This window comes from Lagenorhynchus albirostris, chromosome 3, assembly GCF_949774975.1.
Source record: "Lagenorhynchus albirostris chromosome 3, mLagAlb1.1, whole genome shotgun sequence".
NCBI lineage: Eukaryota > Metazoa > Chordata > Mammalia > Artiodactyla > Delphinidae > Lagenorhynchus > Lagenorhynchus albirostris.
The window spans coordinates 55,443,648-55,459,656 of NC_083097.1; the positions used below are offsets into that span (position 1 = coordinate 55,443,648).

Here is a 16,009-nt window from a genome sequence, read left to right on the forward strand (position 1 = left end):
ATTCGAGGTCACAAAGATTTACTCCTATATGTTTTCTTCTAAGAGTTTTATAATTTTAGCTTTTAACAGTTAGGTCCATGATCCATTTTGAGTTAATTTGGGGCATGTTATAAGGAAGGGTCCAACATTTCTTGCATGTGGATATCCAGTTGTCTTAGTATTATTTGTTGAAAGGACTATTTCTCCATTGAGTTATTTTCATGCCCTGGTCAAAAATGAATTGACCATAAATGTGACAGTTTATTTCTAGACTCTCAATTTGTTTCCATTACCTGTGTTTCTGTCCTTAGGTCAGTACCACACTTCTTTTTTTTTTTAACATCTTTATTGGGGTATAATTGCTTTACAATGGTGTGTTAGTTTCTGCTTTATAACAAAGTGAATCAGTTATACACATGTTCCCATATCTCTTCCCTCTTGCGTCTCCCTCCCTCCCACCCTCCCTATCCCACCCCTCTAGGTGGTCACAAAGCACCGAGCTGATCTCCCTGTGCTATGCGGCTGCTTCCCACTAGCTATCTACCTTACGTTTGGTAGTGTATATATGTCCATGCCTCTCTCTTGCTTTGTCACAGCTTACCTTTCCCCCTCCCCATATCCTCAAGTCTGTTCTCTAGTAGGTTTGTGTCTTTATTCCTGTCTTACCCCTAGGTTCTTCATGACATTTTTTTCTTCTTAAATTCCATATATATATGCTAGCATACAGTATTTGTTTTTCTCTCTCTGACTTCACTCTGTATGACAGACTCTAGGTCTATCCACCTCATTACAAATAGCTCAATTTCTTTTCTTTTTATGGCTGAGTAATATTCCATTGTATATATGTGCCACATCTTCTTTATCCATTCATCCGATGATGGGCACTTAGGTTGTTTCCATCTCCGGGCTATTGTAAATAGAGCTGCAATGAACATTTTGGTACATGACTCTTTTTGAATTATGGTTTTCTCAGGGTATATGCCCAGTAGTGGGATTGCTGGGTCATATGGTAGTTCTATTTAGTACCACACTTCTTGATTGCTGTAGCTTTGTCATCAATTTTGAAATTGGGAAGTGGGGGGTCCTCCAACTTTGCTCTTCTTTTTTTTTTTTTTTTTTCCCGGTACGTGGGCCTCTGACTGTTGTGGCCTCTTCCGTTGCGGAGCACAGGCTTCGGACGCGCAGGCTCAGCGGCTATGGCTCACGGGCGCAGCCACTCCGCGGCATGTGGGATCTTCCCGGACCGGGGCACGAACCCGTGTCCCCTGCATCGGCAGGCGGACTCTCAACCACTGCGCCACCAGGGAAGCCCTGCTCTTCTTTTTCAAGATTCTTTTGGCTAGATTCTAGGTCTCTTGCATTTTCATATGAATGTTAGGATCAGCTTGTCAATTTCTGCAAAAAAGCCAGCTAGAATTTTGAAGGGTTGCGGTGAATTTGTAGATCAATGCAATCCTTCAAAATCCTAGCTGGGAGAAGAATTGTCATCTTTACAATAAGTCTTCTGATGCATGAACATAGGGTGTCTTTTCATTTACTTAGGTCTTCTTTAATTTCTTATAAAAATGTTTTCAAATTTTCACTGTGTAAGTCAGTATTTCAAAAAGCTGTCAGGTGATTCAAATGTGCAGGTGGGGTGGAGAACCTTGCTTTCAGTAACCAGGAGTCATCCTAATTAAGAAAATGTTTCTAACCTACTATTCTTTTTTCCTTTTTTTTTTCTCCTTACACTGACCCAGGAATTTTCATTCTTTTACCAGAATGAGTCACCTTTTGGGGGTTAGACCTTCTCCAATAACTACCATTATTTTGAAGACTGAAATGTAGGTTTCAGAGTTTTGTTGTTGACATTCAGAGTATCTGTGGTAAATAGGGCTGAGGGCTGGTATTCCTTTCTTATCACACTGACATCCCTCTTAGTCCTCTGACTGCCCGAAACCTGTATTCTTTGAAAAAGGATACCACTGTTACATAGACAGCTGCAAAGAGAGCTTCCTCTTACCCGTTAGCAGACATCCAGGCCAGAGCCCTGGTACCTGTCTCAACTCCCAAGTGCCTCCAGGCCAGTGTACCACTTAACATACCTGTCAGACACTAGGAGAACTGTCAGGGGTAGGGTTTCCTTGTCACAGGCTCTTCTAGTAAGCACACAAAAGACACCTAAAACAGAGGAACCTAACAGACTAAATGGATCATTAGCCCATTCTCTCTAATTTATAGCTTGGTTAGAGTGTATCTGCATAATTTATGGTAAGACTGAAATTTACATTCAGTGTAAAAAGTTGTGCCAGACATGTATTACGAACAAGGCTGTAAGCATGATTGGGTATTTAAAACTACTTTTGACAGCTCGGTGCTTTGTGACCACCTAGAGGGGTGGGATAGGGAGGGTGGGAGGGAGGGAGATGCAAGAGGGGATAGATATGGGGATATATGTATATGTGTAACTGATTCACTTTGTTATAAAGCAGAAGCTAACGCACCATTGTAAAGCAATTATACTCGAATAAAGATGTTAAAAAAATAATAAAACTACTTCTGAGAATAACATTTTCCAGCCCTTTAGAAGTATAGCAGTGATGAGTTAATTTATTGGGTTTTCTCATCTGTTTATGGAAATATGGCCCCTTGGTGCTCAGGCTTTGGAACTAGTTTTCTGTAATTCTAAAACAGGGATTCATGTTCATTCCAAGGATTGAATCAAAGTTGTGTGTGTGTGTGTGTGTATGTGAATCAAGGTTGGGGTGTGTGTGTTGCTAGCCTTAGCTGAACTAGCTTGGGCTAGGTTTTATATTTCTAAAATGTAACCATTTGTATCAGTTTTATAGCAGTTAAACAACAGATATTTAGTAGGGCCTTAGGTATTTGTAGAGTGTGGGTTGGGATAAAGTAAGCAATTAAAAGCTAAATATGTCAATATCTTTAATCTCTTTTTAGGCCATTGCCATTGTGCTGGCGTTCATGGTTGTTGTGGCTTTTGCTTTAATAATTTTCTTTGCTGTGAAAACTCGAAGAAAGATGGACCGGTATGACAAGTCAAATATTTTGTGGGACAAGGAACGTATTTATGATGAGCAGCCCCCCAATGTCGAAGAGTGGGTGAGTGTTTTAAGAAAGTCAGTAAATGTCCAGTTTTTTATTAGACCCCCAGATTTGTCTCTAAATTTAACCTATTCTGCTTTGTGAAACTTAATTTGTAGAATTATTGTCTTTGTATATTGCAAAAGTTGTGGCCTCACATTTTACTTCGAATGTTAAGAAAGTGGGATGAGTGGACATGGTTTTACTATGGGTAAAAGCCAGATTTCTATTTCTAAGAAGTGGATCTAGGCACTGAGAAGAAATGGCTATTAAAGAAACCACGAAGGAAATAACGTGGCTTTGGAAAACAAAAACATCTCCTCTCCCCTTCCTTTTTATTATCCTGCTGATTGTTTTGGAAGTAAATACCAGTGCTCAGGATGTTTACTGTCTTTGGTCAAGATTGGCAAGGGGGGCTTCCCTGGTGGCGCAGTGGTTGAGACAGGGGACACGGGTTCGTGCCCCGGTCCGGGAAGATCCCACATGCCGCGGAGCGGCTGGGCCCGTGAGCCATGGCCGCTGAGCCTGCGCATCCGGAGCCTGTGCTCCGCAACGGGAGAGGCCACAGCAGTGAGAGGCCCGCATACCGCAAAAAAAAAAAAAAAGATTGGCAAGGGTGTTTTTGGGGTGGTAGCAGGTGGCAGGTCTTTAAACTTTTTACATGTGGAACAGCCTGGAGAATCACAGGGACTAATTCTGTACTGATATTGACATATGAAATACTTCAGTGAAGGCAGAGAGAGATTAGGGCAATTTTTTTTTTTCATATACTGTTAATCCTACCAGTAGGTGGCTTCCTAAATGATGCGACTTGCTGAAGTGCAGAAAGTCCCTCTTACCAAAAATACTTCCCAAATGCATGTTCCTGATAGCTAACCTGTTTTTAGGGGTGTTCCAAACTTTGTTAGAAATACTCTGTTAGGATGTTGTTGAGAGCAGCCTCAGAATCTGCCTTCATAGGTTTCTTTGAGCAGATTGGTTTCTTGCCATGAAGGTTAGTTGAGAATCCTGGACCCTGGTTCCAGGGTAGGTTGGTTTTGGCCCGTAGGAGCAGAGCGGAGTGGGCTGAGGGTGGGTCCTGCTGGTCAGGTTAGGGGTGAAGATACTGATCATCTTGAAGGCTCCTAGCTCTAGCATCCTCCATCTGATGTTTGAAGAAATTGGAATGTAGATGAAATTTTTCTAGTTAAGGTACTAAGACGAAGCAGTCAGGAGAAACAGAAGGTATGGTATGTATCTGCCCGAGTTCCCGACCTCTCCTTGAAGCCTGCTTGTTGTTTTTTTCTTCCTCATCCCCCTCCCCCAACCCAGTAAAATGTGAAGGTGTTGGGGATTGTTTTCTTTTGACCTTTAGCTCCAGGCAAGGCCACCTGTAGAGGGAATAGGACAGTCTATTGTGAACTGTGAAGTCAAGGTTTCACTGAGAGTTTCTGGGTGTGTCAGTTTTCACTGGCTGTTGGATTTGTTTACTTAAGGTTTTGAGAGCCTAAGAAACTGACTCAAGAGAGACCAGTGCCAGTAATATTAGAGTCCCAGTGAACTTCGGCTTCTTCTCTGATTTTACTGTCATGAAGGTTTAATAAGTTCTGGGTACTTTGGATAATTTGACAAAAGATAGCCATAATAACTTATGGAGGTGATGATGACAACAAAGCCAGAAAGGCTTAACTTTTAAAGAGGCATTATTTTTATAATGCTTCCTCACTGAATCCCTGGAAATTTGATAGCCAGCCTGTAGGTTGTTTCACACATCATAGTTTCTCTGTAGTAATAAATGTTTTGTCGTATGAAACTAAATAATCATCTGTTGAATAGCAGACATAGGATTTTGAGCACACTGATGTTTTATGCGGTACTTAATTACTTGAAAATTCCTCATTTCCTTTTCCCTTGTTACCCCAACTCAAATGCCTAAGGAAGCCTATTGGAAATAAGCTATTGGGAGGCAGTTTTAGTCACAGGTATTGTGCTTTGCCTTCCATTCTCCCCTTCACCTGCCCAGGTTTGCTTTGCTGAATTCAATCCCACATTTTCATTCTTGCCTCAACTTACTTCCACAACCAGATGCAGACTGTTCCTCAGGTTTCTCTGCTCTTACGCAGTATTCTGCTCGAATGGATTTCACTCCGATAACACAGCTGCACAAGTGGAAATGTTTGTTGCTGCCTCCGAAGTGCCTGGCATTACAGGGTATTGAGTAGAGTACGGGAAAAGAATCTAAAAAAGAGTGGCTATATGTATATGTATAACTGAATCACTTTGCTGTATAGCAGAAAGTAACACAACATTGTAAATCAACTATACTCCAATAAGATAAATAAATAAAGTGGGGGAATTCCCTGGCAGTCCAGTGGTTAGAACTTGGCACTTTCACTGCCGGGCCCTGGGGTTCAATCCCTGGTCGGGGAACTAAGATCCTGCAAGCTGCGTGGCACGGCAAAAAAAAAAAATAAATAAATTTAAAAATTAGAAAATAAAGCAAGATAAAATAAAGTGCCTGGCAGTGGAGTGGATTAGTGTTTTTTCTTCCTTTTGGTCATTAGAAAGTAATATCGTAAAAATTATCTCCACTTGAAATAATGGAAGAGAATCTAGAATTAATTACTTGTGCTAAATGAGAATTAAAATTTGAATTCTAATTGTGGAGAACTAAGACAAGATACTCTCCATACAGCTAATAGTGGATTGTTTGGGGGTGCGGGAGGTGGTATCTTACTAAACTTACTAAAGGAGCAATTACCTACTAAATTTACTTCTTCCCTACACATTGGGGTAGGTACATCCTGACATTCATAATTAAATTGTACTGCCTTTCTTGAATTTTAAAATCTTTAAGATAAGAACCCCCAGGGCAAAGGCACCTCAACAGCTGAGCCTTAAGAGTTTTAAGCAGATTTCAGTCCTTTTGTATTATCTGTGAGAAAATGTGTAATTTTCTAATTTCCTGTCTCTGGATCTCTGGCACAATGGTTTCTCTGCCTTCTTAGGGATTTTTAGGGTTGTTTTTTTTCCCTCCCCTTTCTGGATATCTTGTACTTTGTAAAATAAACAGGCCATGTTTGCACACTGTTTGGATGTTAACCTGGTCCTTTGTAGTCAGTCACTCACTTAAGTTTGTACCAACGTTGTTGTATTTTAAATGTTTAAAGGCTCTTTTAATTAAAGTTGTAGATCTTTATTTTTTCTATTATGTCCTCAAACCCCAGGTTAACTGGTACTTTTTCTGAATTAAAAGAATATGATTATTTTAATTAAATAATTTTGAAAATACTGTGAAGTATAAAGAAAATTCTGCCATCCTGAGTTACCTTTTTGGTGTATTTTCTTTAATCCTTTCCTCCTCTTCCTACTTCTTATTCTAATTCAGAAGTATGATTCTTATCAGTGTAAAATTCTACCTTTTTTGATTTAACATGATATAGGCTTTTTATCACATTAAATATTTCTCAAAAACAATTTTGATATTGTTAAAAATTTTTACTGAAGTGTAATGTATATCTGTACACACACAGTAAAGTACATTAAATGCACTAATTTAATTGTATGGCTTGGTGAAATTTTACACGTATAAGCCCATTTGTAACCAGCCTCTAAATCAAGATATCATACATTCCAGTGTCTAAGGTTTCCTTATGCCTCTTAGTCAGTATCCCCTAGGGGTTGGTAACTCCTCTTATTCCTATCACATCAATTAGTTTTGCCTATTCTTAAACTTCACATAAATGGAATTACGTCCTGTATGCTTTTATGTCCACTCAACATAATGCTATAAGATTCATTTATATTGTTGCATTGGTTGGTGTGGTACTGTTTTAATTTTTGTATTTTCTGGCAAGATAAAAGCTTTCTAATTACCCCTTTTTAAAAAGCCTGTGGCCAGGGCTTCCCTGATGGTGCAGTGGTTAAGAATCCGCCTGCCAATGCAGGAGACATGGGTTCAAGCCCTGGCCCGGGAAGATCCCACATGCCGTGGAGCAGCTAAGCCCGTGCACCACAACTACTGAGCCTGTGCTCTAGAGCCCGTGAGCCACAACTACTGAGCCCATGTGCCACAACTACTGAAGCCCGTGCACCTAGAGCCTGTGCTCTCCAACAAGAGGAGCCACTGCAGTGAGAAGTCTGTGCACTGCAACGAAGAGTAACCCCCGCTCACCGCAACTAGAGAAAGCCCACGTGCAGCAACAAAGACCCAACTCAGCCAAAAATAAATAAATAAAATTTAACAAAAAAAATAAAAATAAAAAGCCTGTGGCCAGAATTACAATTTTTTAAAAAAACAGGTTTTCAGGCAGTCTCCCTGCCATCCTTGTGTTTCCATTTGCCCATTTCTGGGTATCTTTCCTCACCCTCTCTCCACACTTGTACGTACTCTTCTTAGTTTCTTATGATTCCTTTCAGTGTTTTATTTTGTGAAAATAAAACCAAAGAAAAATACACTTCCTGCTTTTTTATGCAGAAGTTAGTGTACTGATCATACCATTCTGTCTGCACATCCCCTTTTTACTTTGCAGTGTGTCTTTCCTTACCACTTCATAGCCTCTTTGTGGTATGGATGTGGTACCGTGGTTTATGTAATCAGTCTTCCATTGTTGGATATATTTATTATTTAATATTATAAACAATGATAGGATTTTAAAAAAGAAGACTTTGTATAACTTGTATATATGTCTGTCTGTCTATATACTCCTATAGGCTAAATTTCGCGAGTATTACTGAGTCAAGGGGTATGTATGTATATACGTCTGTAACTTTGGTAGATAGTAAGAAATTGCCCTTCAAAGGAGATGTACCAATTTATACAGCCATCAGTGGTGTGTGAAATTCTGGTTCCACACACCTTTTCTAATAACATTCCATTGTAAAGATCTATTTGACCAATCCCTGTTGTTTCATATTAGTTTTTTTCCAATTTTTGACCAGAATAATTATGTAAAAAGTAATTTTCTTACAGTAAGTATGTGGTACTTTTTTTGAAAATGGAGAAAATTGATGTTGAAGGTAACTTAGCTGTTATGTAAATGGAAATCATTATTAATTTACATGCCTGGGCTCACGTAATGTGACAAAGCCAGGAGTAGAGCCCTAGTCTAGCATTTCCATGCCAGTGTGCTCTTAGGGAAAGCCTTAGTGATTACATTTTCTCTGTCTCTTTGTTTTTTTTTCAGATTGGTTTCAGGTACACAGAAATAAATTATTCCCAATTCTTAGTTCATGACCTTGTTGTCTTTGGTCCATTCATAGCCTTTTTTGTATTTATTGATTTTTTTCATAATGAACACCCATCATCCTACCCAAGAATTACAATACGAGGTCTAAGTTACATTACCCCATGTGTTTTTTACTCTCCCATCCACCTGCTTCTGCCTGCTCCCAGAGGTGACCTGTCTCCAGAGTGACTTCCCTACTTTAATTAGAAGAGACCATGATGTGTTCCTTCCCTTTTCTGTTGCCTTGATTGCATGACTGAAGTGCTTCTCAGTTCTGGGAATGGAACTAATGGTTCCATTGTAATCAGAGAAGGTACCCTCAGCTGTTTTCACTCTTAGTGGACTTCCTCTCCGTTGCCCTAAGTAGTGTTACTATGTACTGGCCAGAAAACTAGGCTCTGCAGGGTTTTTGCGTTGCTTTAGAGGAGACCCTTCGTTTAGTCTCAGATGAACAGCCCTGTGGGACTGGTAGTCTTCCCCTTTCTTCTACTCTTGCTGTGTAATGCTGTCTTTTCTACTTCTGTCTAATAGAAGCAGTATATCAGGGAGGTGGAATACCAGGGTTTGAATTCCAGCTTCATTGCTTTTGCTGTGACTCTAGGTAGATCAGTTCGGTTATTTTTAGCCCACATGTATGTCAAGGAAGTCTAGTTTGGGGAGAATTCCTGGTGGAGGGACAACAGCACTGGACCCTAAAGCTCTGGGTTTGAGTCCTGACTCCAGCATTCTTTGGTAAACAGATTACCCCTTCTGATCCTCAGTTTTCTTATCTATAAAATTGGCTATATTATTTGGTCTGCCTCTCAAGACTAATGTGAGATGCATGTGAGAAAATGAAGAAGACCAGTAATATATGGCTGTCTGCCTTACAGGGATGTTGAAAGGAAGACAGCTGGCTGTGCAGAAAAGAATTTTGGTGTTGCACGAATCCTAGTTACAGTTGACAAAAACAGAACTTAAGTTAGCATAGGTAAGAAGAGGAATATATCTGCAAGATTTTGGGGGGTGATTTATGAAATCCTAGAAAGAGTCAAAACAACTTAGCCACAGAGGTAGGGATGTGGCTGTGTTTCATGAACAGCTAAAGTCAGGACTTCAAGTCCATTGGGATCTGCTTTCTCATCTTGACTCCCTCCTGCCTGGTAGGCTTCATTTTCGCATGGAGAAGGGGAGCAGAAAGCAGCTACTTAGAGCTCTTGTTGTTCATATTAGTGCTTCGTCTGAGACTTGCCTGGGGAAGGGGCCCTGATGCATAAGTAGCCTTGGGTCAGGCGGCCATCCTCACACTAACCCACTGTGCCCAAGGGCAGGGCCCTTCTCACATAATCCAGCACGTGGCAGTTCCCACAGTTACTGTGTGGGATGGGGAGATGATTTCTAGAGAAACTGCTCTGTGGATAATACTTACTACCTGAATATGAGCTACATGGGTTAATTGTAATTGCCCTTTTATTTTTTATGTGTGTGTCATCTGACCAGGTTTAAATGCAAAGTGCGATTTGAATAGCTTAGGACGTGTTTCTGAGTAGCTTTCTGAGCCCACTTCACCCCAGTGCTCCTCAGTAGTCTGCTGGCTCTTCCCGGGAGGGTGTCACGCCACTCAGATCCCTTTCTGCCCCTTTGAACTTGGCCTCACAGAACAGCAGGGGACTGTGGTTTAAGGAGCTGCGTCCTGCCAACACACTGGGAATGCTGGTAGGGGGACTCTTCAGCCAGGAGTGCTGCAGCTGAGTTGGGAGGGGCTGATACCCTTATGCCCATGAAGATGAGTATTTCATGTTAATTTCTGTGTTCAAATCTCTCTTCCCCCACCTGCATTTCCAGAAGGTCATAAGTATAAATATCAAGACATACATCTTCGTTTTCTCTAGAGTGAGTACTTAGAACTGGGGTCTGGCTTTGGAAAAGCACACACCTACGGTAAATATTAAAGAGTTGATTGTAAAATGTGTGTACTTAAGATTAGTTTTTGTTGATACCTGCAGTATTCTGGTGAAATAGTAACTGAAGGTTATGCACTTCAGTTTCAGGTGCTCCTGTGAATAAGTTTTGGTTTGGCTTTGGTAAAGTGAAAGAAAACAGAATCTGAGAGCAGTCTGGGACCTTAGGGTAAGGTCATCCAGTCTGTCTCCGTGAACTTACACAAAGGAAGCTGAAGACCTGCGAGGTAGACACAGTAGTAAGAAGGAGGTTTGTTGGTGGTGATTTGATGTGTCAGGGCTAGAAGTTTGGACTCTGGTTTCTCAGTGCTCTTTTCAGTATAGTACATCAGGCTGACTTGGGATTGAGCTTCACGTCTTAATTTTGGCAATAAAGTTTTTTAAAAAGTCACAGGAAAAAAAGGTAGGAACCACCATTTCCTAAGTAGGCGTAGCCACTCTATACATCTTTACAGTGTGAATATTCTTATACAAGGGGACACTGAGGTTTGCAGAGGGCTTCAGTAATTTGTCTCAAGGCAGATGTACTAACCAGCAGGACAAGTGTTACATTTGCCTTTATAACTTGTAATTTTTTGGTGTGGTTTTTTTTTTTCCCTCTGAGATCTCTGAGCCTCAGTTTTCTTTGCCAGTAGAATTGGGGAAATAGTTCATAGTTAATAAAACTATCATTAAAATGAGATAATGTATGTGTAAAGTGCTTATCTCTACCACAAATCAGCATGCCAGTTCTCAGGGAGTATTTTCTGTCTGTCTCTTAAGTTGCACCTTTTCTTGTTATGCCACATAATTTACGTCAGAAGCAAGAATAAACTAAGTTTGGAGAGAACATGCCATAAACTATTTCTTCATTATTACCAAGTAGTAAATAAAGGTTGTTAAACAAGATCCTGTTTTTAAGTACGAAATGTTTAGATCTAAAAGCTGAGTGTAGGAACTTCCCTGGTGGTGCGGTGGTTAAGAATCCGCCTGCCAGTGCACGGGACGAGCCCACGTGCCACAGAGCAACTAAGCCCATGTTGTCACAACTACTGCGCCAGTGCTCTAAAGCCTGAGAGCCACAACTCCTGAGCCTGCGTGCCACAACTACTGAAGCCCTCATGCCTAGAGCCCGTGCTCTGCAGTGAGAAGCCTGCACACCACCACGAAGAGTAGCCCCTGCTTGCTGCAACTGGAGAAAGCCCACGTGCAGCAATGAAGACCCAATGCAGCCATAAATAAATACATACATACATACATACAAAGTGTATTATTTAGGTAGCCTATTTCTAGAAGTTTCTAAGGCTTTGACATTGTGATGCAGCATTGTTATAGCATTGTTCCCAACATTTACCTGTCAAGGTAGGAGCTAGTAAGGATGATCAGGCCTGGGTGTAGAGAGGGGTCAGTGTCCTGGAACCCTGTCCTTTGTGGTCAGCCTTGGGTAGCTTTTGGTATCCTTGGACTCTGATGAAGGAAATCACTTTGTCTGTTCATTTAATAGGTTTCTCATGTGTAAATGGGGAAAATAAAAGTTTCACCTACAGCATGTTTATGCTGATCCTGTAACAATTAAAGGGCTTAGGTCAGGGCCAGCACATAATTTATTAATGCCCAATAAATTTTAGCCAGAGTAATAATTGTTAGTATTTGCAATGATGGCATCAAATAAGGGAGCTTGGGTAAGAGTACCCAAAATATAAATATATTTAATGTTGGTTGCAGTTGTTAAACTATTAATTTTCCTCTTACTTGTAAGCTTGCTGCGAGATAAGAACAAATGTTTTTTTGAAGGGTGTAGGCAGCCTCTGCGTATCATCTCCTTGCACACAGGAACGGGGAACAGGTCCAGGTGGGGCAGGTGACTGGGACCGGGCGGTGGTGGTAATCAGTGTTAGACAGCTGAAGAAACGCGAATAGCTTTCTTATTTTCAACCAGTAAGTCCAAGTGTTCTTTAACGTAAGAGCAGTTCCTGGGGGCTGCCGACAGTTGGTATACCGGGCTCTCACCCTGGGAAAGATTTCACTATTATCTGTGGTCTCAGGTGGCATGAAATGGAACAAGAATGGAAGTGTCCTATCCATGGACTGACCTTCAGAACCCAGCAGCGTGGAGGATGGAAGGCCCTATCTGTCGAGGGCATCCTGGGGGGCTGGTGTAGAGAGTTGTAATGGAAGGTGAGGTAGGATGTGTGCTAGAGCTGGTGAGTGTCTTTGTGGCTTTCTGAATGCAGGATTCCTAGATTTCCAGCACTAAATAGAGTTAATTCTAACTATAGGTATAATGGCCTAAACAGGGCAGTTGTCTGTGACATCGAGGAAAACTGTCCTCCATCAGTGGTTCTCAAACCTTAGCAAGCATCAGAATCACAGGGAGAGCTGGTTAAAACAGCTTGCTGGGCCCACCCGCAGTGTTTCTCATGCAGTGGATCTGGAATGGGACCTGAGAACTGGCATTTCTGAGTTCCCAGAGTTCCCAGGTGATGTTGATGCTACTGGTCTGGGGAACACACTTTGAGAACCACTGTTCCATAGAGCCAGGCTGCAGCTATAATACTGCAAACCCAGTGGGATTTGAGTTAAGGTATGCATAAGGTCTCTTCCAGGCATGGCATGCTTAGAAAATGCTGAGGTTGTGTGGAGTACTACAGTAAACTGAAGGGGATTTGGAACCCTAGGTGGTGGCTGGCATGGGCTCTGAGGACCAAGGTGTACTGTGCCTGCGGCACCTGCTGGGGAGGCTGGCATGAGATACACGAGTGTTAAAATGCAGGCTGGGGCTTCCCTGGTGGCGCAGTGGTTGAGAGTCCGCCTGCCGATGCAGGGGACATGGGTTCGTGCCCCGGTCCGGGAAGATCTCACGTGCCGCGGAGCGGCTGGGCCCATGAGCCATGGCTGCTGAGCCTGCACGTCTCACCTTTTTTTTCTTTTTTTTGCGGTACGAGGGCCTCTCACTGTTGTGGCCTCTCCCGTTGCGGAGCACAGGCTCCGGACGCGCAGGCTCAGCGGCCATGGCTCACGGGCCCAGCCGCTCCGCAGCATGCGGGATCCTCCCGGACCGGGGCACGAGCCCGCGTCCCCTGCCTCGGCAGGCGGGCTCTCAACCACTGCACCACCAGGGAAGCCCCAGAATTCAGCTTTGCCTGGTGTATGTTAGTACTTCCCTGTGGGCAGCCTGCGTTTGGATAGGGAACATGGTGTTTGCTAAATCCCCAGAGCCATCTGATCAACGTAAATTGATCAGACTTGCCCAAGCCTGGTCGATGATCTCTTCCTTTGTGGGATTAGTCTGTTTGGGAGCATTTGCCTTCAAGCCACCAAGGGTGGAGAAAAGTCTGAGGGAACTTTCCAGAGGCAGTTTTCAGGCTCTTGTTGGGGGAGCATCTGTGAGTGTAAAATATCAAAACGGGAAAAACGAGTTGGACCACTTAGTGTTTTGAAAACTTGTAGTGCAAGGGCACATGGCCGGGAAGGTGGACCTCGGGTTGTAAAACTGGACATGGTACTTTGAGATGAAGGTCCTCCTCCTTCTGATGTCTGGTATATTTCTCCACTTTAATTACCAAGCAGGAAAACCCCTTCTGTTTGCCTTTTGAGGGTGGTGTTCCTACACTCTGACATAAACAAAAGGAACCCGATAACTAAGCACATATCAGTAATTTTGTGTCAAAAGCTGCTTTTAGAATGATAGTCCAGTAGGCAAATAAAACTCTTCAAAATGGATTCACATCGTATCTTACTCGGATGTGGTGAGGAGTGAAGGCAATGAGAATAGTTCCTTTTCTTACTGGGAATAGTCAGTGCCCAGATGAGATGGGTACCTCAAGCCATATTTAAATTACTGAGGTATCAGTTTGTTATTGCCAGAAACAGCTGAGCTTGGGAGTCAGGTGGACGGGGTTTACGTCCCCCCTGTACCCTGTCACCTTCTGTGTGACCTTGAGCAAATTAATTGGACCTTGGAGACTCAGTTTCCTCATCTGAGTATGGACATAGCCCTATCTCACCGGGCAATGGTGAGGACCAAATGGGGTCAGGTTTTGCCTGACACATGAACTTCCCTCTCATGATGCAGGTCTAGTCTGACTCCCCGTGTTGTGTGAGCTAGGAACGAAGAGCAAGATGGGGCGTGGCTGTCTTCCCTCCTTTTTGCTTGTACTCATTCCAGATGAAGTATGCAGTTGATTTGTGTGGAGAGAAAGGTTTTTCCCAAACTTTGTTTTACAGGGGTGAACTGACCTAAAACATTCTTGACCTTTTTTTATTCCATCCCTGACTTCAAGGAGTCGGGGCGGAGAGGCTGCTTGTGAGTCAGTAGTGTTGATAAGCGTGATCGTGCAGCTCCATCCTGGTCCCAGGGTCGGACGGCTCCGTGCTGACAGGTGTTGGGATGAGAGCTGCCCTGAGTCGCCCTCTTTGTTTTCCCCTTGGCACCCCACAGGGATATACGAGGTTTTCATTAATTCTCCAAAGACGGTTAGTTAACAAAGATTTTTTTCACAAGTGACATAGAACACTTCTAATGAGTGTAATTAAATTCTGAATAAAAATTTGTCCTCATTATAACTACCTCTTGTGAAGATCTTTTGAAATTATTTCACTTGAATTTATTTCATTTTGACATTTCAGAGACACTTTAGTTCTTTCTTGATTGGAATGTGAATCTTGGTAAAACGTTTCCTGTCCCCTTAAATTAATAATTCCTGGGCTTCCCTGGTGGCGCAGTGGTTGAGAGTCCGCCTGCCGATGCAGGGGGCACGGGTTCGTGCCCCAGTCTGGGAAGATCCCACATGCTGCGGAGCGGCTGGGCCCGTGAGCCATAGCTGCTGAGCCTGCGCGTCCGGAGCCTGTGCTCCGCAATGGGAGAGGCCACAACAGTGAGAGGCCTGCGTACCACAAAAAAAAAAAAAAAAAAAAAAAAAAAAAAAAAAAAAAAAAAAAAAAAAAAAAAAATCCTACTCCTTAAACATGGTCTGTGAGAGTGCTTGTCCTTTTTGAATTTAGTCTCTAGAGTCTGCCTGTGTCCTTCTTTGATTGGTTCAGGGTCTTTTCTCTCCTCGGCCTCAGCCCGTCTGTCTTCTACTGTCTCATCTTTCCCTTTTATAAAGTCTGTCTGTGCGGCAAGGGTGCCACTAGGGCCAGGAACTCTTCAGGCAGATCCCAGTGAAGAGCGGCCAGCTGGGCGCTGCCGTGTGGATTTCTGTGCGTGTAGTGCCCTTCCGCCCCACGGCTGCCCCCGAACCCCAGCTCCCCCGCCGGAGGGCCTGCGGGTGGGAGCCCCGGATCAGCCCCCCAGGCCCCGAGGCTTCTCTTGGCTTCGCAGCAGCAGTTCCAGCGTTCGCTTGACTCTCAAACTTTCCTTTCCCCTCAGTGCTTAGTAGAAGGCGGCAAATCTTCCTGCATTTGTGTTTTTTCACCCTGCTTTCTTCTGCCCCTAATTTCTTAGAGCTAGTTTCAAGTTACTTGAGGAAACCTGTTCACCATTTGCTGTTCAGAATGAAGCCGAGTATTTCTCAGGTTCTAAGTCTTTAAAATTTTACTATAGTTATTAAAATGGTAGGGTTGTTTCGTTGTTGTTTTAAAGAACTTTGGCTACATCATCAGGTATTATGGACTGGCTTGGGATCCTATCAGTAATAACAGTGAGTCTCAAATCCCTTTTCTCATCATAGGAAGCACAGGCTGAGGACTCATAAATTTCTAATACTGGTCCCTCCTCACTGGGGCTTCCCAGCTTCCTCCCACTGTCCTTTGAAAGCGGCAGGTTTGTACTCACTTTGCATTGGTACCGTGAGAAAAAGTAATATTTTCTTTTGGGAAACG

At 42.8% G+C, this 16,009-nt stretch overlaps 1 protein-coding gene across 8 annotated transcripts in view; it reads left to right on the top strand.

Moving 5' to 3' along the window:
* The window catches only part of OCLN (occludin), a 47,878-nt gene that overhangs the window by 14,283 nt on the left and 17,586 nt on the right, over positions 1–16,009 (top strand). For 7 of the 8 annotated variants that reach the window (XM_060143072.1, XM_060143077.1, XM_060143074.1 and 4 more), the window contains one exon: positions 2,917–3,078. The exons of the other annotated variant lie outside the window; for it this stretch is intronic. In XM_060143072.1, coding sequence (XP_059999055.1) covers positions 2,917–3,078 — 162 coding nt within the window. The remainder of the gene's footprint in view (positions 1–2,916; positions 3,079–16,009) is intronic. 8 annotated transcript variants of the gene reach the window in all.